The 25,622-nt window shown below is 45.8% G+C and overlaps 1 protein-coding gene across 1 annotated transcript; it reads right to left on the reverse strand.

Moving 5' to 3' along the window:
• Positions 1-640: 640 nt before the first annotated feature.
• Positions 641-25,622, reverse strand: CAPN2 (calpain 2). Its single transcript, XM_059467315.1, has 21 exons — positions 25,377-25,622; positions 24,555-24,624; positions 17,832-17,950; positions 17,299-17,432; positions 16,257-16,425; positions 14,315-14,398; positions 12,535-12,620; positions 11,815-11,889; positions 11,041-11,201; positions 10,570-10,739; positions 9,974-9,985; positions 8,307-8,518; positions 7,426-7,462; positions 6,731-6,796; positions 5,362-5,419; positions 4,353-4,417; positions 3,160-3,228; positions 2,752-2,830; positions 2,397-2,513; positions 1,935-1,993; positions 641-1,342 (listed from the first exon to the last, which is right to left on the reverse strand). Exons 1-21 carry the CDS (start codon positions 25,611-25,613, stop codon positions 1,319-1,321), a joined length of 2,103 nt encoding a protein of 700 aa, XP_059323298.1. The 5' UTR covers positions 25,614-25,622; the 3' UTR covers positions 641-1,318.

Below are 25,622 nucleotides of genomic sequence, written 5' to 3' on the forward strand. Positions count from 1 at the left end.
GTGAACTGAACCCTTCCTCCCCCAGCCATTCAAGGTAGGTTTTCTGCATTTAATATTGAGCTGAATCTGTTAGCGACACATTGTTAAACTTCAAAGCTAAGGGACATACTTAAGGAAAAAATCCAATTTGGCACAAGTATTTTTCAAGTAAAGCCTTTCCTATAGAGCTATCCTTTCTCTTTGGCAATAACTTGATACTGAACATTATTTAACAGAGGAGCAAATAATTCCTTAAGGGTATTTAGAAAGTGCCTTACCCTACTAGGTAAGTCCTACTGCTTTCTGAGAAGGTGCCCATAAGGAAGAAACAGTTTCTAAGGAAAAAATTTCCCCACAGCTCCTCAGGTGGGGAAGCTAAAGGCAGCAACATTGAGTGTGGGGTATGTGCTATCAGTTATCTATCTTAGAAACCTTTGGCTGTTCAAGCATTAATCTTTAAAAGTATCAGCTTATCTAACATTTCAGTAACTGCCAGGCATCCACAATCAGCTCCAGCATGCTGGTTTTCCCCTTTAAAGGGCAGCAGCTTCTGTTCCTCAAAGCAAAAGGCTCTGCATGGGCACTGTGATGATCTATCTCTAAGGAAAAAAAAAAACAAACAAAAAGTGCTTCTTTTCAGCAGAAATAACAATCTGGCAAATTTTATTTCTACTTTTTTTTTTTTAGTATTTAAATACTTCATTGTATTGCAAAGGGAGATAAATAAGATACAGGAACTCAAGATTCCACCTGAAAGCATGGGCTTTCTCTTGGAAAAATCTTGTTGCCAACAGCCTCCTGCTCCAGGCACATCAATGCTCACTTTGGTCAAAGATCTACTTGCTACTCAAATTCTTTAAAGAATATTTAACTAGGATAGTGCTGGAGCTTGGAAGCCCTATCTCTGAGTACAGGTGTTTAGATATGCATTACTATCTCTTTACTAAGTTCAGATATGCAGGATGTTGTTCAAAAGGCACTTTTTAAAACCAGATTGTTGAGCTATAATGAGCTTTTCTTCCTGAAGCAGCCCTGTAAAATGCCTTAAATACAAAGATATTAGCAAAGCAGTGTTTTCAAAACTCGCACTGAGGATTGATACTAAATAAAAGCCTTTGTCCAGAGGCTCTATGGTAGTAGGCACAGACTGTCAGACCCATAAAAATGAGGTTGCAGGTTCTTCTGTGGAAGTAGAATGCTTTTCTTCTTGCAATTGCAGGCAGAATCTGCTTGCTTTGTGTAAGTTAAGGCACATTCATGTTTGCATATTACTTGTATGTAGCTTGATTATCTTCACCTGACCATGCTCTTGTCGAGGTCTCAGGCTGCTGCCTGTGGCTCAAATGACAGTGAAGCACAGCCACTGTAACAAGAGAGAGAGGAAAACAAGGTTAAATTTAGTAAAAAGACCTGTAGCAAGCATGTATAGTTGCAATTCTAGCATACAGTCAGCCTGTTGTTACAGAAGTAATTTTAGAATCTTTCCTGAGTGATTTAAATTTATATTTCACTTAAATCAGAGTTTTGGGATTCTCAGGTTCAGAAATAAGTTATGTTCAGGTAATAAGCAAGTCAGACACACGTAGGAGGGTACTTTTCTCCAAATTTAGTCCTTTCTACAGGGCACACATGAAAGGTGAAGCAGATGTGAGCAAGACTGTCAGTCTTGCCTACACAAGTGCACCTATATTTTGGTTTGTGGACAGAAAAAGCAGGGAAGAAGCCAAAATTACTGCCAGCAAAGGGATAAAGGGCTTCTGGTGCAAGTAACTGTGTCTGTTAGAGTATATGTTGTGATGTAGGAACATCTTTAAAAGGTAACCTCTCTGGCTGCTTATGTAGATAAATCCAGCACAAATATGAGTACTTATAACCAGCCATCCTCAGTCAGAATGGAGCAGGACAGACTCAAAAAAAAAAAAGAAAACAAATGTTTTAAAGCTAAATGAACTTACATTAACAAGGTTCAATTCTATTGTCCCACTTTTCTCAGTATCCAGTTTTCTAAACATTTCTGTGGTTGGAGAGAGATGACAGACAACAGTAAATACAGGAATTTGAAAGTCTTCCCTTTCCTTACACTTCAGGATCAATAAGGAATTTAGTCTCAGAATCTAAAACTTGACAATGGCCTACACCCCAAATCAGACAAAGTCATTGTGCAGGAGCAAGACTGAACATTTTTAAGTGCTGTCTAGTATTTTTTAATCTTTTAATCAGCATCAGAGTTGTTTGCAGGGAAGACCATCTGTGGTTCAGCAGCCTGGCCTAAATGACTGATTCCTGGATCTAAGAGAAGCCAGATTAGCACCTCAGGTTTGAATTTGTCTGAGCACCGTATCCTGGGCTTCATGGACAGTTTTCCTGCTGGAACCCCAAGGCAGCAGAGCCTGCCTGGTTACTGAGGGTGCACTCACTGAACAAGGTTTCGAGCCGAATCAAACAGCGCACGAAGTTGTCAAAGTCAATGACGAGATCCTCATCAGCAAAACGAGCCACGATGACCTGATGTAACTGGCAGTTCAGTTTGAACCCTGGAAATACAATGCCAAGGATTTCAAAGACTCTTAAAGACTATTAAAGACTATTTCCAAAGAGTAAACATAGGCACAAAATGAAATGCCCGATCCTGCGTGGTGGCAGGAGGGGAAGGCCCCAGAGTGCCCAAAATTCAGTAATTTAAGGTGGGACTATATGGCTCTGAGCATCTCTCAACCCTGCTTGAAACTGATGGAATCTATAAGAGAAGAGGAGACAGATCAATATAAATACCTGCTGTTTCCAGTGCCCTCCTCATCTCATACGAGTTCATGGTACCCGATCGATCCACATCAATTTCTCTGTAAATTTTCTGCAAAACACAAAACCCAAAGGGAAACCTTGACAATAATGCAGAGCGTGGTTTGGCCTCTGGCAGAAGCGAAACATCTTGAAATGCAGCCTTAAAGCCCTTTGCAACATTGATCTGAAGGACTTGGTACTTACTTTTTAAAGCCACTTTTAAAAGAAATGGATGTAAGTTTTTTTAATGCAGTAGCCAGAGCAGATAAAGACTAAACCTGGGGGACTACAGACACACAGTCCCTGCTCTGGGAAAGGTGACTGTGCACATTGTATGGCACAAATCAGTCTACAGCCACTTCTAGGTGTAATTGTTCTCCCAAAGGGGTTGTGCTTTACCTGGTATTTCTGAATCTTTGTCCAGAGGGTGTGGAACTCCTTCAGTCCCAGTTTGCCACTCCCATCATTCTTCTTTGAGTTAAGGAAGTTTGTTCAGAGGGAACAAAAAGGGGTTTCCTCTCCCTCTGCTGGGTTTACCTGCATGGGCAGTTATGGCTTTAAAAAAATTGCAAACAGAAGAGGGATTCAAGTCCTCTCTGAAGGACTCATCCTCTATCCAGGACACAACCTGAAGAATACACAATTGTTGTGCAAGCTATCTTTCTAAATCATTAAGATCATTAATTTAAATCATGATCAGCTCACAAGCTCTTTCTGCACCCCTGCTGCAGGTCTGTGTCTTTCCACTACAGGTATGAACGAGGCAGGATGATTCCATTTTGTTCTGAACCGTGGGTTCAACACCTGCAGTTACTGGAGCACAAGTCCTGGGTCTGGGTTATAAACAGGAAAAGCCACAGCCAAGCCTGCTATTTGGAGACCTTCAGCTTCTGAGCAAACAGCTAACAAAAGAACCTGGGCATGGCATTGCTCCCAACACCTGCCATGGAGTGCCTATGGACTGCTGTATTTTACACCAAATTATAGAAAAGTATCACCTTGTGCGGGTAATTTTCCCTTTTTCCAACTCTGCAATTCAGCTCCTACTGCACAGAGAAGCTGAACACAGCTATTGTTAGACTTGATCCTTCATCCTACACTTCTGCCTGGATCTTTGGAGTAAAAGCTCCCAAAATCCTGCATACTCTCTGCTTCCTGTGTGGCATGTCAAAACAAAACACTGTTATTTGTGTCCCTAATTTTCCATTTGCTAAGTCCCTGTGGCTTTGTGATGCTCTTACCAACTCCAGCCAGATAACAGAGAGGTGAAACAACCCAGGCCATCCTCACCATGCTGAGAGCCTCTTCCCAGCACAGACATCACCTTGTCCCCAGCTAAACCAGAACACCCAACAACTGGGAAGGCTTCCAAGCAGACTTTGTTTGATAATGGATTTTCCCACTGCCTGGGATAACACACCTCTGAACAACAATGACAAGGGAGTGGCTTTCCCAGGGGAATGAGGGTAAAGCCAGCTTCTCCACCTCAGGAGCCATTAGTACACCAGGATGGACCCACCAGGGAGCAGGGGCAGCTGGCCTGCTTCAGCACAGTCAGGGGAATGTCATCTAGGAAGAGCTTTAAAGGATACATCTAACAGGTCAACCATTATTTTGCATGTCTCAATACTAAAGCCATCAGATTTAATATCTTGGCCTGTAAAGAAAGAGCAAAAGACAGGATTACCACTGCATGCTGTACCACAGCACCTTCCTAAATAGCTCATGAAAAAAACCAGCTTTTATTTGCTTCCAGTGGTGCCATCCCTTGAGCTGGGATGTGTCCCCAGGCAAAGAGCCTGAGTAGTCTGGTCTGTAGGCGTGCTGCAGGAGCAAGAGACAGACACAAAAGCTTTCCTGCTCCTCCTGTCTGCCTGCAAAGTGGACTTCTGTGGGCAACGTGGACCTGCAGCTTAGGAAGGTCAGCAGGAGGTGGCTTCATGAAAGGCTGAAGATGAAGCCAAGCTTGGTAGCCAGCAACAGCCCATTGCTGGTTACTGGCTGCTGCACACAGACATACAGCACAGCCCTGACCACCTGATAAGATTTCACTCTGGACACTAAAGAGACACTTATTTATCCAAGCACTTGTTCCTCGAGCAGTGTTTAGTAGGAAGGAAGATAATGCAGTGCCAAGCTAGGAATCTCTTCACAGAAACAGAAGCCCAGAGTTTCAAAGTTTCTCCTCCTCCTTAGGGACACCCCAGACCATTGGCTGAGCTACTGCTACTCCTGGGTGGTTCAGTATTAAAACAGCAGCAATAGCTCTCTTGATTATTATCATGGATTATTCAAATCCATCCCTCTTCCTGGCAGCCAATTCCCAGTGGCAGATGCTGGGATAAAAGACACCCATCTGTACCCTGCCAAAGCACACAGCTTGTGAGACACCTCCTGGGCTGGCACAGCCCCAGTGTTTCTGCAGCCCCCTGAAGCAGCAGAGAGAGCACATGGCCGTGGCCATATGGAGAACCAAGCAGCAGCGTCTGGGGCAGAGCCCAGCTCTGACCCTGCCCAGGTCAGCAGTGCCCTCTGTGCCCCCATGGCCACTGTGGAAACCTGCTGGTGGCATCTGAAACTGCTGGTGGAGGAAGCACTCACGTTTAGCCAGGATTTTATTCAAGATGCTGCGCAGTTCAAAGGCAGAGATCTCTGCATCCTGTGGAAAAGAGGAAAACAAATTTCTCACCCTGAGCTCCTTTAGGTAAGCTGGGCAATTTCTAACACTCCTTTGAGTTCAGCTTCCTTGAATGGAAGCAAGTGGGAAGCTCTCCCCACCTCCCATTCCCAGGAGCACTACCAGTTCCCAGAGACTTGTGGCATTCACATTCTCTGAAGAATTCCTTTGCCCAGGATTTTTCTCCTGGGAAGCTGAGAAGCCTCAGAGAAAAAGGAAAACAATTCTTACTTCATTTGCTTCTCCTGTGTTGTGCTCATGTGGAATGTGTTTGGAGATTGTTTAATTGGATTCTGGTGTGAGTGGTTTTGACTCTTTGGCCAATCAGGGCCATCTGTGTTGGGACTCTGGAGAGAGTAATGAGTTTTCATTATCATCTTTTTAGCGTTTAGTAAGTATCCTTTCTGTATTCTTTAATATAGTTTAGTTTAGTTTATATTCTTTAATATAATATAGTATCATAAAACAATAAATTAATCTTCTGAGAACATAGAGTCAGATTCATCATTCCTCCCTGCCACGGGGATCCCTGCAAATCCAATAGAGATTAGCACACCCAGCAGCAAGGTGTGCCCTAGGCAAGAGCAGCCTGGGGAGAAGCCCAGCCCAGCCATATGCTCTGCCCAAGGACAGAATTTGGGCCCTGCAGATAAAAGCTAAGCCCACAGTTCAAAAGGAGGAGAGATTGTTCACCAGGAGCGCTCAGAAATCCTCTGTGGGAGAAGGTGGGTGACTGCACAGGTTCTGGGATGCGCAATTGCGCTCACACTTGAGAGCTGACTCTGCACAAGAACTAAACTCTGTCCTGGGGAAGGCATCTCTCTTACCCACTTACTGTATTTGCAGGGTCCCCCATGGCAGGAAGGAACAATGAGTCTGACTCCATGTTCTCAGAAGGCTAATTTATTATTTTATGATACTATATTATATTGAAGAATACTATGCTATATTATACTAAAGGATACAGAAAGAATACTTACAGAATGCTAAAAAGATAATAATGAAAACTCGTGACTCTCTCCAGAGCCCTGACACAGTTTGGCCCCAATCTGCCTAAGAGTCAAAACAACTCACAGCAGAAATCCAATGAAACAATCACCTGTGGGGAAACCATCTCCAAACTCATTCCAAAGGAGCAAAACACAGGAGAAACAAATGCGATAATAATTATTTTCCTTTTCTCTGAGGCTTCTCAGCTTCCCAGGAGAAAAATCCTGGGTGAAGGAATTCTTCATAAAATGTGACACCCACTCACCAGGATGCCAGTAAGATATTACCAGAAAAAACACTCACATTTCCTGCTAGCTGCCCAAAAAGCTTTTTAAAGCTGGGTTCGATGTCATCTTCACTGATCTCAGTCTAAAAGACAGAAACAGAGAATGTCAAAAGGGGGAAACTGTCTGCCTGAGAAACACTTAATGCATTTCCTTGCCCTTAGTGAAAAATTCAACTGGCAAGATTGAAGGTACAAAGTAGTTTTTACTATGATTTTATTCAGTTTTATTTTCAGGGACACCTCAAAATACTGGTAATTGTAAATGCTGGGAAAAACACCCACTACACATGGGGTAGCTGCATTAGTAGGCAAAGCATCCCCAGCTCCAGCAAGACTAAACATATGGTGAGCCACCAGTTACTGCTGGAAACAGCATTACATGCAGAAAGGGCCCTGCTGCTGAAAGCTGCACTCCTGGAGTCCTGGAGAACAAACAGAATTTCCTGTGCCTCCAGTTAACTCTTGAGATGCACCTCTGCCTGGGAAGTCCAAGTTCTAGATAAAGGACAACCCTTGTTTCCATTACATTCCTGAGGATATTTCCATTTGCTTGACATCCAGATATGGATATTGAAAGATATTTTCCCATTCTCCCATAGTGGGACAACATTTCTTGATAATGCCTATAGAAAACATCACCCTGCACAGGGAACAGGCACTCCAACCCCTTACAACAAAATTATCTCAATTGAAAACATTTCATTTGATGTACCTCATCAAAATTGCCCTCAATTTCATCATCTATCACCCTAGAAAGAGAAAGAAATCAATATTCAAATCAAAACAAGTCATGTTCATGACACTTTTCCTTCAAGCTTCAGTTAAAGAGAGGTTTTTTAAAATATGGAAATAATAATGAGCATTCAAAAAAATTACTGGATTAATTAGCTATGGACACAGCATAGCACAGAGAAAGTTGTATTTTGCCAGCTGTGGCAACAAGAGTTTGGAAAGACACTACAAATTGTAGTGCCACAGACAGGATTTTGGGGCTCACACAGCTCTTTGGGTCTTCTTTTGCCTACTTAGCACAGGACCAGGTTCTTGGGAACAAATCAAACTTTAGTCTAGTAATTTCTTCTTTAAAACAGCAAAAAAGTGACAGCCCTAAAGCAATTCTGATGTGTCTCATGCTGAGGGAGCAGCAGACCTACAGATGGTACCCAAGAACTCCTAAGGGCCCATCAAAAGCTGAATAATGAATTATTCAATCCAACAAACACCCTGGGTTTCCCACTGCTGCAGGAATATGCAGCAAAATATTACAGGACAGAGGAAGGTTTCTGCTTGGTTAGAATCAGGGTAACTCAATCCAAAAGAGCCCACAGCCCTTCCTCAGGCTTTAGCCCAGCTGCTCTTTAAGATGTGACATGCCTAAGCCTTTTCATTTTAATTAAATAGGAATTGGGATAACAAAAGCAATAAAATTTAAATAATAATAACAATAATAACAATAATAACAATAACAACAATAATAACAATAATAATAACAATAATAATAACAATAATAATAACAATAATAATAACAATAATAATAACAATACTCTCCCCCACGTCCCCACTGCTGTAATATGGTCACCACAAGCTACCCACGTGGAGTTTGCATTTTTTTCAGAGAAGACCCTGAGGCAGAAGTCTCCGTTCTTGTCGGGCTCAAAGGTGGAGGGCACGATGATGTATTCCCCTGCAGGCAGCTTGAAGCGGTTCAGCACCTCCCGCAGGTTGATGAAGGTATTGGATTTTTCCCGGGCTTTGTTGGTCAGGAAGAAGTTTTTGCTCAGATGAATATTTGTCTGGCCAGAAAACTTAGGAAAAGCAAAGAAAGGGTGAAAAAAACCAAACCCCACTGCAGTCTGCATGTGTTCACGTTTACAAATTTAAAATAGCTTAGACATGTCTGGGGAAAAGGAAATATAAAAGATGTCAGCTTGACAGAACTGAAAAATAAGAGAAAGTGAGTGGGACTCCTGAGATGTGGCTGCAAATGTATTTTGCAGATCATTGCAGTAAATCATTCAGGTCATGCTTTTGTTTTGCAGATGATGATGGGTGGCTGAAGACATTGGGCACATTCTTCCACCAATCATTTTTCTTCAAATTGAGATGGCACATGAGCCATGTCCCTCTGGTCCCCAGAGCTGCTGCCACCTGCAGCTCAGCTCTGCCTCCCAGGTCTGAGAATAAAAAAAAAAAACCCCAAAATAATGATATAAAATTATATTTGGAGTGAAACATCTAGTGAAAGGTGTCCCTGCTCATTACAGGGGGTTGGAACTGGGTGATCTTTAAAGTCCCTTCCAACCCAAACCATTCTGTGATCTTCCAGAACGAACTATTTTTGCAGAGTCTTACAGGTGAGCTTCTTCAGCTCTAGAAACCAGCTTCAGGAATGTGCATCTTTCAGAAACCTCCTCCTTCCTGTCCTCCCAGATTTTTAAGAATGAAGAAAAAATTTGAAAAACCTGTTAGACCTGCTGCACAGTGGGAGATAAAACTCCACCTTCTGGGGGCAAGAAGAGTGAGAATCAGTTTTCTTATGGAAATGAAATATTTGGACAACTAGGGTGAGTGACAGAGTACCGCTAAGGCATTAAAAAGTACATAAAAAAATTTAATTAACCAGCAGCACCATTTCTTTTCCCGATGAAACCATACTTTACATAAAAGCCACTGGTTTGGGCACAGCCTCAGGAGGCACAGGATGCCCCAGCTGCTTCACACAGACCCTCACAGGGACAGCAAAACCCACCATGGGGTTACCCAGGGGTTCTGCTGAGCTTCAGTCCTTCCTCTGAGGAGCAACAGCTCAGAGGTATTGCTGCATTGCCACCCTCTGTGACCCCCAGGGTGCACTATTAGCTGCCTGCAGGTAGAAATGGAGAGAAACCAAAAGAGGTGGTGCTTAGGGAAACAAATATCAACACCTCCTTGGAATATTATTCACGACTCAAACATGAACTCTGTGCAAACCTGGAAAAAGCAGCTGTGCTCTGGGGGAGCCAGTGTGGGGCTGGGCTGAGAGGAGAGCCACAGAAGAGTTGCTCTGGGGAGTTTTTGCAGCACTGAACACTCTTATCCCAATAGAGGACACTCTAAAAATGCAATGTGGGCTCAAGGCCCCTTCCAGAATCAATGGCATCCAACTGTAGACTCTGTGCAGTCATGTTGTCCTGCAGGGAAGTGGGGTCCTCTGAACCTCTTTTTCCCACCAGTCACTGAGCCCCAGCTCTGCACCTCGACCACCAACCCATGGCACATACCTCTGGGGGCACCTGCAGGGAGAAAAGGACAGAGTTATTTGCTGCTTGAATGGTGAATGGCATCTCCATCTGCTTATCACCATTACTTAGCAAGGACACCCACATTCTTGGGGGAAAAAAAAGGCAAAACAAAACAAAAGAAAAAAAGACTTGGCTTGAGAGGAAAGTAGGTGTTGAGCCCACACCACCCAAGGCCAAGTGCTGGCTCAGCTCCCAGCTCCATCCCTGAGGCAGGTGAGGCTCACCTGGGGCAGTGTGGGCACAGCCACAGCCAGGCTGGTTGTGGCTTCCTGATGAATCTCCTCCCTGCAGCCCACCAGGATTGTTATAGGAGGTTCAATTTCTCTACTATTCCTCTCCACTCTACTATTCACTCCTGGCCCTCTGACCTTTCCATCAGCAGGAAAGGAGGCAGGGGCTAAGCAAGCACGACACAGCTCTTTGTTTCTTTACAGCCTCCTTGCTGCAGCTGCTGTCCAACTCAGCCCATCTGAGTTCTGATGGAAAGCTCAGCCCAGGAACTGCATTATCCCATTTATGGGATAGATTAAATTAGGTTTTCCCTTTTCCTCTCCAGTCCTGTCAGCCTTCCTTGCCTCATAAATGGCAAAGCCAATGGTGTGCATGTCCTCGCCCATCTTCCTCTGCTTGCGACGGTGCTTCTGGATCAGCCCAATGAGGAAAGTGCAGCCCCCCTCAGGATCATCAGGGTCCTCATCTTCTTCTTCCAGCTTGATCAAATACTGAGGATTTGTCCAGAATGTGTCTGGGAAGTGGATTTAAGCAAACTACTCAGAGGCTTCTTTGATAGCAACAGTGATGATATCTAAACATGTCAGGTGTGACAGATGTGGCTTTGACTGCCAAAATTAGCTGTGAGGAGAGGAAACCAATGTACTGCCCTGCCCACCCCTACCCCAGCCTTTACCACCACAACAGACCCTCTTGAGGGAGCCAAATTTCCCAGACTTTTTGGAGGTTAGTCCTAGATATCCCACAAGCCATCCCAAACCATCTCCTGGAAGAAAGTACAAGCAGGCAACTAAAAGGTTTCCAGATTTTCTTACTTGGGTAGTTCCTGCAGCCCCCTGCAGTGGCTCCTCTCCTCCAGTTGCCATCCAGCTTCTGCAGGCTCCACTTTTTGTACCTGTCACTTGCCAGGGTGTCTGGGGTCAGGTTGCAGATCTCCAGGCGGGAGTAATGCCTCAGGAAGTCATTGAACGCCATCCTGTGGGAGAAACGCCACTGGCAACCTCTCCTCAGCAGGGTTTTCCATCCCACCCCCTTGTCCATCCTCCCTCCCTGCCACTGGGATTCACCACCAGGGCTTGGGGTGAATTTGCACACTCATCTTGGAGAGCAAACTGGGAGAGGTTGTTTTGCATGAATAAAAACAGAGCAGCTGACATTCCCTGTCACCATCATATTTTCTGGAAAATCTCTTTACCCAGGATTTTTCTCCTGGGAAGCTTAGAAACCTCAGAGAAAAAAAATGAAAGCAATAATTATCTCATTTGCTTCTCCTGTGTTTTGCTGCTTTGGAATGTGGTTGGAGATTGTTTACTCACAGGTGATTGTTTCATTGGTTTCTGCTGTGAATTGTTTTGACTCTTTGGCCAATCGGTGCTAGGCTGCGTCAAGACTCTGGAAAGAGTCACGAGTTTTCATTATTATCTTTTTTATCCTTCTGTAAGTGTCCTTTCTGTATTCTTTAGTATAGTATTCTTTAATATATTCTAGTATCATAAAATAATAAATTAGCCTTCTAAGAACATGGAGTCAGATGCCACAGGGCACCCCAAAAATACAACAATTCCCTTCTGCTGGAATGTGACACTCACCAGAATTCCCCATCCTCGTGTCTCCTGGTCAGTCGCTCCCGCACCTCAGGGTCAACACCACTCCAGTTTGGGCAGCTGGAAGAGAACCCCACATCAACCACAGCCCATGGGAAAGGTGAAACTCTCATGTGGCTGTTCTGGCACAAGATCTAACTTTTAGCAGTTCCAGAATTCTCACATCACTGCAGAATTAAAAATAGATGCACCTGGCACATAAAATACCTCAATTCTCAAATATCCAAGGTAAAGGATGAGAAACAGAGTATTATTTTTAGAAAGTGCAATGTCTAGACTGAGACAGAAAAAGAAAGAGTCAGAATAAAAACTGCCCAGCCACAGAAGTGAGTAAACTCCAGCTTTCATGGCTAACAGCAGAAATGGACTTTTAAAGCCCTTTTACAAAGTGAATTTTCAGAAGTTCACCACTGAATCCAGGCTGTTAATTAAGCAGAAACTACAGGGAGTTTTCTAGGATGCACCAACCAAATCTCTGCATCTTACACAAAGGCTGGAATTTGCATGAAAGGCACCACACACTGTGATGGCTGCCAGGGAGATGACAGCAAGGGGATGCTTCTCTCTGAAACAGTTCCACGTGAACACCACATCCAGAGAGGACTTACAGAGGAATTTCAGGCAGGGAACAGACAGAAAAGCACAAAACCACAACTGCAGCCCTGCAGTAAAGGGCTACTGGCAACAAGGAAGCCATTGACTCACTTGTCATTCCACTTCCCAGTCCACTCCACTTCTCCCCAGGGATTTCGGATTCTGATCAGCTTCTGCACGGTTCCTCGGAAGTTCACCTGGTGGGATCAGAAGTGGATGAAGAATCACCAGGGACTCAGCACCATGCTCCCTCCCTCATCCTCTCCAGTAATTAAAAACATGACAGAGCAAGTATGTCAGTGCTGGGCATGACAACGTGCACACATTTGGGCCAAAAGACAAAAGTCCAACCGGTTCTGAGTGAGCTTCACACAGCCAGCCAGGCTTGTCCAGAGAAGTTTTACAGCATGCACAAACCAAAGCCCATGAAAACCAAAATGTCTGATTTGCGCTGCTTAAAAAAATCACCTTTGATAGGCTTACAAGCAAAGGGAATGTAAAACTGTTACACAAAAGCCAAAACCAGGTACTGAGATATTTCTCAAAGTCATCACTAAGGTATAAATTGTCTGTCGCAGACATTTTTTCATAGAAATCCTTTCTTTGGGATTTGTGCATCTTCTGGGAAGCAGAGGCCCCAGAAAGAGAATGTAAACAATGATTATCAGCTGCTGTGAAATGCAATAGGATGCACCTGTGATTGGTTCATGTTCCGTGTGTACAATTAAGGGCCAATCACAGGGCAAGCTCTCTGGAACACAGGGACAGAGAATTCTCTTGTTTTTAGATTCTTTTCTATTCTATTCTTAGCTTAGCCGCCTTTGCAACTTCTCTCCTTATTCTTTTGAGTATAGTTATAATGTATTATATATCTTATATCAATAAATCCAGCCTTCTGATCAAGAAACAAGATTCTCATCCTTCTCTCACCGTGGAGACCATTTCAGGTCACTGTAATATTTGTCTCTTCACATTCAAATGCCTTTTTACCCCTGTGTTTATATGTTAGAGAAGCCAGGACACTGAGACTGCCACAACCCCTCTGACCATAGCAATGCCCCACAGAGCAGCAGCCTCAGCCCCCTCCTCTTGTCATCTGCAGGTCTCTGCAGTCCAGGGATGACACCCCAGTTGAAATATCCTTACAGAGTGTGCACATATCTCCAAAGGAGCAGCCTGGATAAACCATGCCCACTTGTGAATTAAGGTGAACAAACTCCCTCTTTCCTGCTTTTGCTGTGAGAAGAAGACCAAATGCACACCCACAAACCAGCACAGCATGTCATCAGCTCTTTACACCTCACCCTGAACTTTCAAAAAGTATTTCAGAAACAATTACCAGTGAACTAAGCAAAAACCCACTGCACACATGGAAGGATGCCATGATCTGCTTCGTTTTGTCTTGCCTTCACCAGTCACCCACTCTTGGGCAGGCCTCTTGTGCTTGGACATCAAGCCCAGCTGAAATTTGCTGCTCAGCAGGCACTTTGGGGACAATAATACATGGGGTTTTTGGGGTTTTTTGTGGTCAGGACACTTCTTGCTGTGCTTCTAAGGTAAAAAGAGTATGGCCTGCTGTACAGAAGTGCACTGAAGGGCCTGGTCACCATCAGAGGACAGCATGCCTTCTGCACAGAGCTGCTCACCACCCTGCTCAGTGGGAATTAGCCATGCTCATGGAATAAGAGGGTTTTGTTTTGGTCAAACACCCAAGAAGGCAAATCTGTGTTTATCCAAAACATGCCAACTAATCAAGCATTTCTTCAGAAAGAAGACACTCAAAACCCAATCCAGCAAAATGGCTGACACTTAGGAATTTGCAGTGTTTGAAGAAGATGGGTTTGTGGCTGCCCCACACAGCCCCTGCTGCACCTTGGGGTGGCACACCTACCTGCTCTGCCCCGGTGACCGAGTACGCGTGTCCCTTCACCAGCTTCTGGGAGGTGACTGCTTCTGTTTCTGCAGCACTGGTGATCTGCAGGGCAAAGCACATCAGTGACTGCAGCTTCCCATTGGCAGGGGATCCAGCAGAACAGAGCTTCTCCTCCCAACAGAGCTGTCAGCTCGCTGGGAGGCTGCAGGAGTGGTTTGGCTGCTGCACAAAAGCCACAAGTGTGACAGAGCAGGGAGAGGGGACAGCAGCACGTGGGGTGGTGCTGGGACCCCAGGGACTTTGCCATGTTTGTGGCATGGGGTGCACACCAGAAGCCTGGCACTGCAGCAAAGTTCCCTCCTGGCTCCAGAACACTCAGTGTGGTGCAGCCACTCTTGTGCACCTCCAAAGGGGATGCACACCATAAACTCCAAGTTCTCAAGGGACCAGCAGAATAACAGGGAGTGACTGGCCTGAGGCTCCACTGGGATCACACCAGCTCCAGCAAATTTCAGGGTCAAGACACCCCCTGCAGTTCCAAAGCAGGATGGGAGGCTCCTCTCCCTTTCCCCAGCCCTGGGATCTGCCCTGCAGGGCAGCAAGGGAAGAGGCTGACCTTTGGATGCCATTCCTACCTGAGGGCACATCCCTCTCAATTTTTCAGAGCCACTTCTTGGGCAGTCTGGCCTTTAAACACTTCAGAGAAAAGACACTTCTTGCCAGACAGCGAAATGTGTGGCTGTCATTGTCTTTCCACCATTTCAGAAGTGTGGGACCTCTAAACAAGCATATTTGAAGCTTAAACAAACAGAGAGGATTGGATGGAGCAGGCAGGATTCCTGCTGTCAATTACTGCCCAACAGCTCACTCTCCATTTAATGCTTAATCTCTGTGTCTCTATTTCTCTTACAGAAGAGAAAGAAAGATTTTATAAGTTTTTTATTTTTTTCAAAGGATAAACTCAGCAACAGCTAATTTACACTACAGAAAGTGGCAGCACTTGTCAACAACATAATATATCTACTCTCCCCCCCACCCACCCAATGGATTTGTAGAAGTCTGGGGCAAAACTCCAGATGTCAGATTCTTATCTAAATGCAAACGAGTAAAACAGGCCTTGAAAATACCATTAAGTCAAACTGACATTAACCAAGCACTTTTCCTGCTGTGAAGCTTCCCTCTCCTGGAACTCTGATTCAACTTGAAAAATGGGAGGAAACATTTACATTTATATTATGAATGGAGTTTTTGTAAACAATTTACCTTCCCTTTAGACATAACTAAGATGCAATCTCATTTGGGAGGAGGGTGATTACCACAGTAACAATACCTAGACTCATTTCAGTAAGGCTAAAAGCAATGCTGAGTCCTTGAAGGCAGGTCCAAAACTCCTCTTTTCTGTCCCATGTGAGTCCAGCTTCTGACAATGTGTCTTCCTATAAAACCTTTCAGAGGTCTGGCAGCAGTCTGATCTTCTCTGCTTCAAGAACAGAGCCCAGATTTTTTGGGAACATTTCAGGTACAACTTGTGCAACAAAAAGGCTGCAGCAAGGATGGACATTGTCGCCTCTGAGCAGGAGTCATTAGCAGCAGCTCTCTCAGCCTGTGCCATCCTGCTGCCAGGTTTTCTTAGGAACACAGATGCCCATCAGCACCCCTGACAAGTTCCCTGTGTGATTCACTACCCTCAACCTACCACACAGCAGAAGGACTCATGGAAGAAGCACAAGAGAGGGAATGATTTTTTTACATGAACTAATGATGTTTAGTTTCAGCCTAGCCCCCATGGAGGGCACATGTCTGAGTCACATCTGTGAGTCAAATTCAGGCACAAGGCAGAGCAAGGAGCCACAGGCAGAGGGGGCTGGAATGATGCTGTGTGCAGCTCCTGCAGGTGCAGCACAGCTCCACCCCAGCCTGTGTGCTCAGCAAGAACCCAGAAATCAGCCTGCAAACTCACATCAATGGAGCAGCCAAGGAGAGAGCCTTTCTGGAGTGCCTTCTGGATGATCTTGAAGAGGTTGGGGGGTGGCTTCTGCAGCTCATACCACTCTGCAATGCCACCAGTGAAGTCCTCAAAGCCTTCGGTGGTGGTGCCACCAGAGAGGGACTCATAGGAGCCATTCAGCCTGCACAAAATGGGGGACAGAACAACCATCAGGCTTCCTGTTCTCTTGTCACTAACACACAACCATCAGGCTCCCTGCTCTCCCCTTTCTTCAGGAGGCACAATGTGTCAGCTGTCACAGCATTGCTGCTTTCAGGAGCATTAGAGCAGCTACAAACGTGCCCCTCCACTCAGCTTTGCTTCTTAGACCTCTGTACTTGGAAAACTCAGCACAAAATATTAAACAATCATGTCTACACCTTGCAGGTTCAGTCATATCAATAACAGGAATCATGAACACTATCTGAAGAAAAAAGAATATATTAAAAAGATATCAAGACCAAACAATTTGTCTCTCTAGTTCCACAGTCTTAAAACCCCTTTAACAGTTATGGGTCTGAACTTCAACAGATCTAAATTTCTTAAATCAATTCAAAATAGTAGAGTTAGAGGATAGAATTCCTCTCTGGCCATCCCAAAAATGGAGATTCAGGTATGAGCACTGAACACAGCCCTGGGCACACAGACTGATGTGCTCTGCACACTGAAGCACTGGCAGCTGCCAAGCCCTTAGAGGTGCATAGAGCACACACACAAAATGGAGCTTCCCAGGCCCTGGTGACAGCAGGCTGCTCCAGAACAGCCTCACCATGAGATGCAAGAGCTGCTTTTCTTGGCTAGCAACAAACCCAATGCTTTTGGCTCCTTGTCTTAGGTATCTGTCAACAGAGCCATACCAAGGAGCCATTGTGGGATATCCCAGCAGAAAGCCATTTTGTGGGACACCCCAGAAGCTGCAAAGGCTGACAAGCAGACTGACACTCTGAATGCACAGTCACCATGCAGCTGGGGGTGCTGTGGGGGATGTGAGGGGGGAAGCCTGGCCCTGACTCACTTGGCATAGGCCTTCTCCAGCAGCGCGCTCCAGAACTCGGCACCCTCGGCCGAGTGCACGAAGAGCAGCTCCCCGTTCTTGGTGGGCAGCCTGTCGTCCACCACCACGTCCACCCACTCCCCATACTGCCAGAACTGAGGGAAGAGAGCACAAGCATCCATCACCACCCCATGCTGGTGCATGATCACCGTCCCATCACCAGAATATTTGTCTTTGAACATCGATTTCCCTGGAGAAAAGCAATCCCTGAAAAAACAATCCCCGTGTCCCAGCCAGCTTCACCCACCCTGTTCAGGGATGCACATACTCACATACCCTTCCTCAGGGAGGAAGGACCACAAGGGCAGCCCCTGCTCCCAGATCTTTGATTAATGGCCTTGTTCCTTCCACCACCCTTTTTAGATGTCTCCTTTTTTTCTGTCTGGCTCTTTGACATCCCACAAAGCCATGCCAGGAAACACACATGGGTACATAGCCAGCCACATTGGCTCCTGCTCAATAGCACTGAGAGGAAAAGGCTGTTTTCCACAGACCTGGAAGTGGAAAATTCCTGCATATTTATCCTGGAAGCTCTGGTCCTTGGGAACAACACGGGCCAGAATTTCTTCATTCAGGGTGAGAGAAGCAATGGCTGCCAAGAGCCAACAGTCTCCTGTAAAAAGAAGAGGAAAATAAAAAAAACCAGACAGCATTCATTATTCAAACTTTAGTTTCTGCACTGCATCAGGATTGTGCATTATATGTGCATTATATATATAATCAATAATTCCCTCAGCTGGGATAGGATGGTCCCTCCCCTCACAGATCAAATATCCTCCAGATCCAGGCAAGTGTTTCCTCAAGACCAAAGTCATTAAAAGAAAGTCAAAGCAGGCTTTTCTCACCTACCACCACAGTGATCACTCGTTCTGGCACTGTTTGAAAGAAAACTTAATATTCAATGGGGTGCCTGTATGATAGGAAGCAGCACAGAGAAAAGGCAAAGAGCTTGTGGGCACACACTGGTACTTAGGGGTGCAATTTCTCCTCAGAGGTGTTTTCTCAGACACAGGCTGCATTCTTTTTTCTTCTCCAAGGGAAAAGTTTAATAAACAAGTTTTTAAGTAAGTTTAATAAACATATTCCTTGCTCTCCAGAGACCTGTCCTTTGGGCAAGCTCCCTTTGAAGTTTCTTGCCAGCCTCCCTGCAAACAGGAGCTCCTTTCACCTCACACATCTCTGGAGGCTCTTGCTCCAGGCCCCTCTGTTTAGTCCCATGTCTGGTGTCCAGCACAGTCACCAGAGAGCCAGGAAGGGCCTGAAGGCAGGCTCTGTTCCCAGCCCACACACCTCCTCATCCTGCCTGGGATGGAGCCAGCACCCACCAGCCCTGCACACCACAGGCTGCCTGGACAGTGTTTTTCCACACCATGCAGAGGGAGGAAGGGACCTCAGCCCTATAAACATTACACCTCTGCTTTCTGGAATTCTTTTCAGAGCCCAGTTTTACTTTCCCAGACCAGTCACCTCTCTGCTCAGCCATGGGCCTCCTGCAGCCCATTGGTGAGGTGGTCAGAGATTTACAGAGCCAGATGATATCAATGCAGGGCACCCCCAACGTGGTGTACAATGTGCTCTGACTCCATGATTTCAGAAGGCTGAACAATTATATGATATGATATGATATGATATTACTAAATTAAAGAGAACCCATGGCTGTTTGAAGACAGTCATGACACAACTTTGACCCAATTGGTCAATCAAGCCAAACAACCATCTCCAGAGTCCAATTAATAAATCACTTTGCGTAAACAATCTCCATAACACATTCCACATGTGCCAAACAACAGGAGCAACAAGTAGAGGTAAGAATTGTTTTCTCTTCTCCCTCTTGTGCTGCCTTCTCCAGGAAAATCCCTGGGAGAGAGAATTATGTCTCTCTCTGTTCAGAGAATGTGAATGCCACAAGATGATGCCCTGACTGCCACAGCCCGACACAGAACTCCTTGTTACCATCCCCAGACCTGCTGTTCCCTTGCTTTGTGAACAGAGGGCAGTCAGTATTGCACATGAGATCCCACAGGAGAGTCCTGCAGGGTTGCAGCTTCAATGTGTGAACCTGCCACAGCTGTCAGCAAGCAGCAGTCCCTACACAGCCACCTCTCTGCCATGGGAAAAGGCTCAAAAGCTTATGGGTGAGAAGCTGGGATCCAAATGGGACAAAGTCTCAGGTGAATGAACTCTAAAGCAGCTCTGGAGGTTCAAATCCATCACTCAAGCCCAAATCCATCACTGCTCGGATAACACCAGCAGGAGCATGGACAACCTGCAGCTCCCTCCAGGCTTGGCACAGCTGACCCCCAGAGCAGCTCTGAGAAATACATCTGTCCCACACTTCTTTTCACACCTCAGGAAAGGTGGAAGAGGTGAAATTGCAAAATAATAATAATAATAATAATAACAATGAACAATCTCAAAACCTAAGGTGCTTATACTGCTTCACAACCTGGAGGGGAAGAACTGAACATAAAACTTCCCCTTCAGCCCCACCTCTGGCTGCTTGTACTGGAATTGAAAAATCAGCCTGTCAGAGAAGTTTTCCAACAGGAAAGTCACCTTGCTATTCTCCTGTGACACACCGTGAAGCAGTGATGAAATTCCCCTCCCTGCTCTGTCACAGGACATCCAGCTGGCCCTGCAAAGTGGGGACTCCTCTCACAGCCTCCTTCAAGGAGCTGAGACCTCCCTGGCAGCTGCATCCAGAGGCAGCACTGCCCACTGCAAAGGTGTGTGCTGGGAATGACAGGGCCAGGAGGAAAGAGTCTGGCTCAGAGGGCAGCTGTCACACCATTCTTCCCAATAAATATTAGTATTTCCATTCCACACCCAGGGCAGGCAGGGAGCAGCACAGGGAGAGCAAATGCACAACTCCAATGGCCACAGCAGCTCAGGAGGGCTGGCTCAAGAAGATGATCAGGCCTCCAGATGGTGAACACACACTCCCGTGCTGTAACACATCCTTGAGTCATGCTTCCCCTGGAGGTAAGGAGCAAGGAAATTCCAGGGGAAACACCCTCCAGAGCACCTCCACGCCCACAAGCAGAATTTATAAAGATCTTCCTTGGCTTTCCAGCTGTCTCATCAAGGCAGACTGAAATTACAGCCTGGTGTAGAAATCTCTGTTGAACTTTATACTGGTTTCTAGCAAGAATTTGGAATCAGACACAAATCTTTACTCTGACAACTCTGGGCAAGGTCCTGAGGTTTAAAGGCAGCTGCAGCATGTGTGGAAGACAACCTTTGGTTTCCACACTTAAAAGTGCCCAACAGCCAGGATTTCATCTCTGCCTTGTGAACAGCCATCACTAAATGCACACCTGATAATTCCAACTCTGGGTGAGAACAGATCTTGTGATTCTACCACCAGGCAAGCTTGAGCAGGGTATTTACCAAATAGCCTGAACTTCCAGAACTGGGGCTTCTGCAAGGTTTTCCTTTGATAGGGAAGGATTTTCCTTTGATAGGGAAGGAAAGTCCAAGGAGAGGCTGACAGAAATCTTGCTTAGAGCCTGAAAGGAGTGTTAGCAAGGCTACATTCATCATAAATAATGTCTGTAAATGAACAGTAGGCAGGACAAGATTATCAGAAAAGGGAATATTCTCAGGCTGTGAGTTTATCTATAACACATCAACAAGAAGTGCTATTTTTTGTCCTGTCATCCTTACTTTTTCCTGCTTTCAGTGTTTTACTTGTAATTTCCATATACCCATCTCTGCATTTACCTAATCTCCAGCTCTAAGAAGAACATTAAGAAGAAAAAAAAAAAAGCAATTGCAAGGCAAGCATAAATATCCCTAAGGGCTTAAAATTAACCATTCTGGGAAAAAAAAAGGCAAACAAAACACACCCATCAAATGCCTGAAGGGCTGTAAGCAAAAGGCAGCTCCTCTGGTCACTGCACAGCTCATGTAAGAGTATGGGGTAAAAGGGAAAATGTTCCTTCTGCCAACCACAGATTCATCTTTATTTTAAAGCAGTCTTAGATTAACAGCTACAGAATGTATTTATATTAATTAATTAATATTAATTGTGGTATTAAATAATTAAAATATTTAATTTTAATTTAATTGTAATAGCTAATAAAATAATTATTAATAATTTAATTATTAATTAAATTAATACCACAGCACTCCAGAATGTTTTCTGGTTACAAACACGAGGCTGTGGCAACCCACTGGCAGTGGAGTGGCTGTCAGCATGAGAAAACCAAGGGTCTGATTTTGGAAATTCAACCTCTTCAATTTGTTATTTTTTCACACCTTTGTTACGTGAGGAGGAGACACCTGCATGCAAACAGCAGCTGGGAGATCCTGTGCTGTTTACACCCCAGTGTTGTGATACTATGGTGACATTCACTCCAAAAAAAGGTGGCTAGGGGTGAACCAGGCTTCCCTGGCTTTGGAGCCTCCCCTCAGCTGTAATGAGTCACCACATCCCACGTGCTGCCATCTGGAGCCAAACACCATCTCTGACTTTGCAGGTCTGATACTGCAAAACCAATTCCAAATCCTCTCCTTCAAAAGGTTTCCTAAGGAAAAGAACCCCAAAACAGCAACAAAACCCAACAGCAACACACCAAAACAAAATAAAAAACTCACAAGGCCAGAATAAAGGATAATCCAAATCCCAAGGGGCAGCAGAACTTTGGTGTCTGGAGAACCTTTTCTGCACTGATGATCAGCTATGCCTAACACGGATCACAGCTTCTTATAGTCCAGGTCCAAAGCAATTAAACAGATTTATGCACCTGGCCAAAGACTCCTGAGCTGAAAGAAACCCTGATCATTAGCTGAGCTGTTTGTGACACATTCCCTGCCAAGAAGCTGCCATGCAGATGTGCTCTGGGTGCCCCATCTGTCCCTGCAGCACTCCCAGAAGTTCTGAAGGGCTCAGCAACAGCACTGGAACTCCCCATGGGCACAGGTCTGTTGCTTTTTGATCGAGCCTTTTGGGGGATAAATGAGACTACAAAAGCTTCCCATAGAAAAGAAGCAGGATAATAAAAAGTACAGGTTTCCAAAAGCACCTGGCATCTTCCAGTGCAATCTTCTCTAGAACATCCTGAAATGTGATGGGACAAGAACATTCAAAGTAAATACAAAGCTCAAGTAAATGTAAGCTTAAGCAAATTTCTCAAAACAAATGCTGGTGTCAGATAAGGCAGTGGAAAAAAAGAAAAAAAGAAAAGAAAAAGAAAAAAAGAAAAAAAGAAAAAGAAAAAAGAAAAAGAAAAAAAGAAAAAGAAAAAAAGAAAAAGAAAAAAAGAAAAAGAAAAAAGAAAAAGAAAAAAAGAAAAAGAAAAAAAGAAAAAGAAAAAAAAGAAAAAGAAAAAAAGAAAAAGAAAAAAAGAAAAAGAAAAAAAGAAAACATTTGTACAGTAGATCTACCAGCCCCATTGTGTGAAAGAGCAGAGATTCTATCCAGACTCTTAGGAACTCAGTGGCTACACAGAGTTAAGATCAAAAGCATCTAACTTTTAATCAGCAATTGTCACACAAGACCAAAATCCTGCCCAGATTCATGAGAAGAAAGGCAGGAGAGTCATTGCAGTACTTAGTGACAATGAAGGAGATACAAACAAGAGCACTGACAAGCTCTGATTCAGATTCAGTCAGGAGAACAAAAATACCAGCTGTGAGTCACTTCATATCCTCTGGTGATACCATAAACCCCATGAGAACATCTGACTGCTCCAAAGAGCACTAGGGCAGCAAATGCTTTCATCAATTTAAAAACAGAGCTTGGTATTAGCAACAGCAGTTTCACAACTTGAAAATGAAGCTTCAGATCTTTCATTCCCATGCCCTTGGTGCCACAGCATCTGCAGAGAAAAGCTGGAAAAGCAGAAGGCAGAAAGCAACTAAGAGACTCCACTAAGATCTCTACAGAAATGCCAGATGTTGAAATGGCATTAAGTAAACTTTAATTTCAATTTGAAGAACTTCTTCCCAGAAAGTTTCATAATAAAAAGAGATAACAGATGTCTGGCACGTGTGTTTAAGCACTGGGACATGCTTCATGCCAAAGCAGTCACAGTGGGAGACATGGTATAAGGTGGAGAGAGCGCAGGAAGGAAGGAAGCTGGTGACATGGCAACACCTCAAGGCACAGCAGAGCCAAACCCACAACTACAATGACATTGGGGCATGAGCAGAACCAAGTTCATATTCTAAATATTTTTACTGTCATGGATTTTTCATACAAATTGCATCTGGTTGCCAAAGCACTAACATAAAAACCATATTTTTCTGAATGAAACTATAAGCACAAAATATAAGCTTCTCTGCCTGTTCCATTTTTGGATATGAACCCACAAATAGCAGCAGTGGGAGCAGAAACTAAGAAGTGGCTGTGTGGTGAATATTTGAAAGCAAACAAAGAGAATGGGGTTCCTTTGCCAAGTGCAGCAGCACAGCACGGCTCATATTAGTAATGTTTCCTACAGGAGAGCTTTCCCTCAACCACATCACTGTCTAACCCAAACTCCTCTCACTAGAGCTATGGAGTAGGAGCCTACTGCTGCCTTCACTTCACTTTAATTCTTCTCCTCATACCTCTGCAGACATCCTCCAGCTAAAACCCCTCCTGTCAGGCAAGGCAGGAGAGATGCTTCCACACTGGGACAGCTGTGCCCTCACAGCCAGGCCAAGCCATTTGCTCCCCACTGTCCCTGGGCACTTCCCTGCAGCTCCCAGAGTTTCCCTGGAGAGCCCCACCAAGGGGCTGCCATTGCACAAACTCAGCAGAAGCCTTGGCAAGAGCAGAGGGCTCCCAGGCTGGCCCATCCCTCCTGAAACACCCCCGTTTTGTCTTCCTCAAGAGCTGGGAATCCCCCATACAACTTCTTTTCTCTCTACAGCATCTCCCCAGGTTTCAGGAGATTCCTCCTGCCCAGCAGAGGGAAAGGGAAGTCCTGCTATGCACACAGCTGGCTGTTTAAGGCAGAAATGAGCCAGGCTGCTCTCAGGCACATGGATATGGATGAGAACATGAAAGGAGCTGGCCATGATCAGAAAAGCCATCAGGAAAGCAGCGTGTGCCACCCCTGCTTGGTGCATGCAGAGAGGCTGTGCTCACTAACCACACACAGCAAATGCCAAGGAAAGGTGAGAAAGGTCTGATTTGAAATGAATGGAGGTGGGAAGATGCAAAAGGAGATATCTGGTGCCCTGGGGCAGCACCTGCACAGAAAACTCAGCTCTGTGCCCCAACTTACCTAAGGCCCCTTGGCAGATGTCCGTGCGAGTGGCTCCTCCTGCTATGAACTGGGGGCTGGCACACAGCTCCTGGCAACAAAACAAGCCCGGCATTACACCTGGGCACAGGCATTACACCTGGCTGCAGGTGAGGCAGGGAACGAGACCACACTTGCAGCAGATTAACCAAACCATTGACCACAGCAGTGAGCACCACAGAGATGGAGCAGCGCAGGAATGGGCGCGGGCTCCAGACACAGCAAGCGCAGTGAGAACCACACTGGTGACCAAAGCTCGGGTGCAGCCAGCTCACTTCACAGGACGTGTGTGCTGCATTTTCACATGCACAGTGCAGACACTGATCTGCCATTACCTCCCCACCACTGACCACACTGAGGTCTTTCAGAAATGCCTGGGGACACCCCGGAGTCCACCTGACCCCATGGCTCCCATGGCTGGAAGGGAATAAACCGCACGGTGGTCAACTCTGGCTCTGCTGAAGGAAAGAGTTATCGGCAGGAAGAGCCCCAAGCGCTACCCAAAGCCATCTGTCCATCACAGGGAGTTCTGCACGGAGAGCAAAACGATTTTTGTGACTCGTTTGTTTTCCAGGCAGAGCAAGCCACGCTGCCAGCCTGTCCCCGGAGCAAGGGGGACCCTGCGGTGCCCGGAGCATCCGCAGCCGCACGGAGCGAGCGCACCGCGGGGAGAGCTCACACCGCGCCCCGACCGCCGCCCCGCACGGCTCAACCCACCCAAATTTAGGGGTTGGGGGAAGCAGGAAGCCGGGGGATGCTGTGGAACGATGCTACCGAGCATCCCCCCCTTCCCCGCCGCCCTACCGTGGGTCTGCGCCAGACGACGCCCTGTGTCTTGTGCGAGCGGGGCCCCAGCTCCCGGTAGCCGAGAGCGCTGGGGCCGGCGGGGAAGGAGGGGTCCTGGAAGAGCCGCCCCTCCTGCAGGCACTGCTGCCGCAGGGTCCCGAAGCGCTGCCCCAGGTAGGGCACAGCCCGGTCGTGCTGCCCGGCGCCCAGCGCCACCGCCCGCTCCTTGGCCAGCGCCTCCGCCATCCCCGCCATCGCTGCCGC

The sequence above is a fragment of the Ammospiza nelsoni genome, chromosome 3 (assembly GCF_027579445.1).
Source record: "Ammospiza nelsoni isolate bAmmNel1 chromosome 3, bAmmNel1.pri, whole genome shotgun sequence".
NCBI classification, from domain to species: Eukaryota; Metazoa; Chordata; class Aves; order Passeriformes; family Passerellidae; genus Ammospiza; species Ammospiza nelsoni.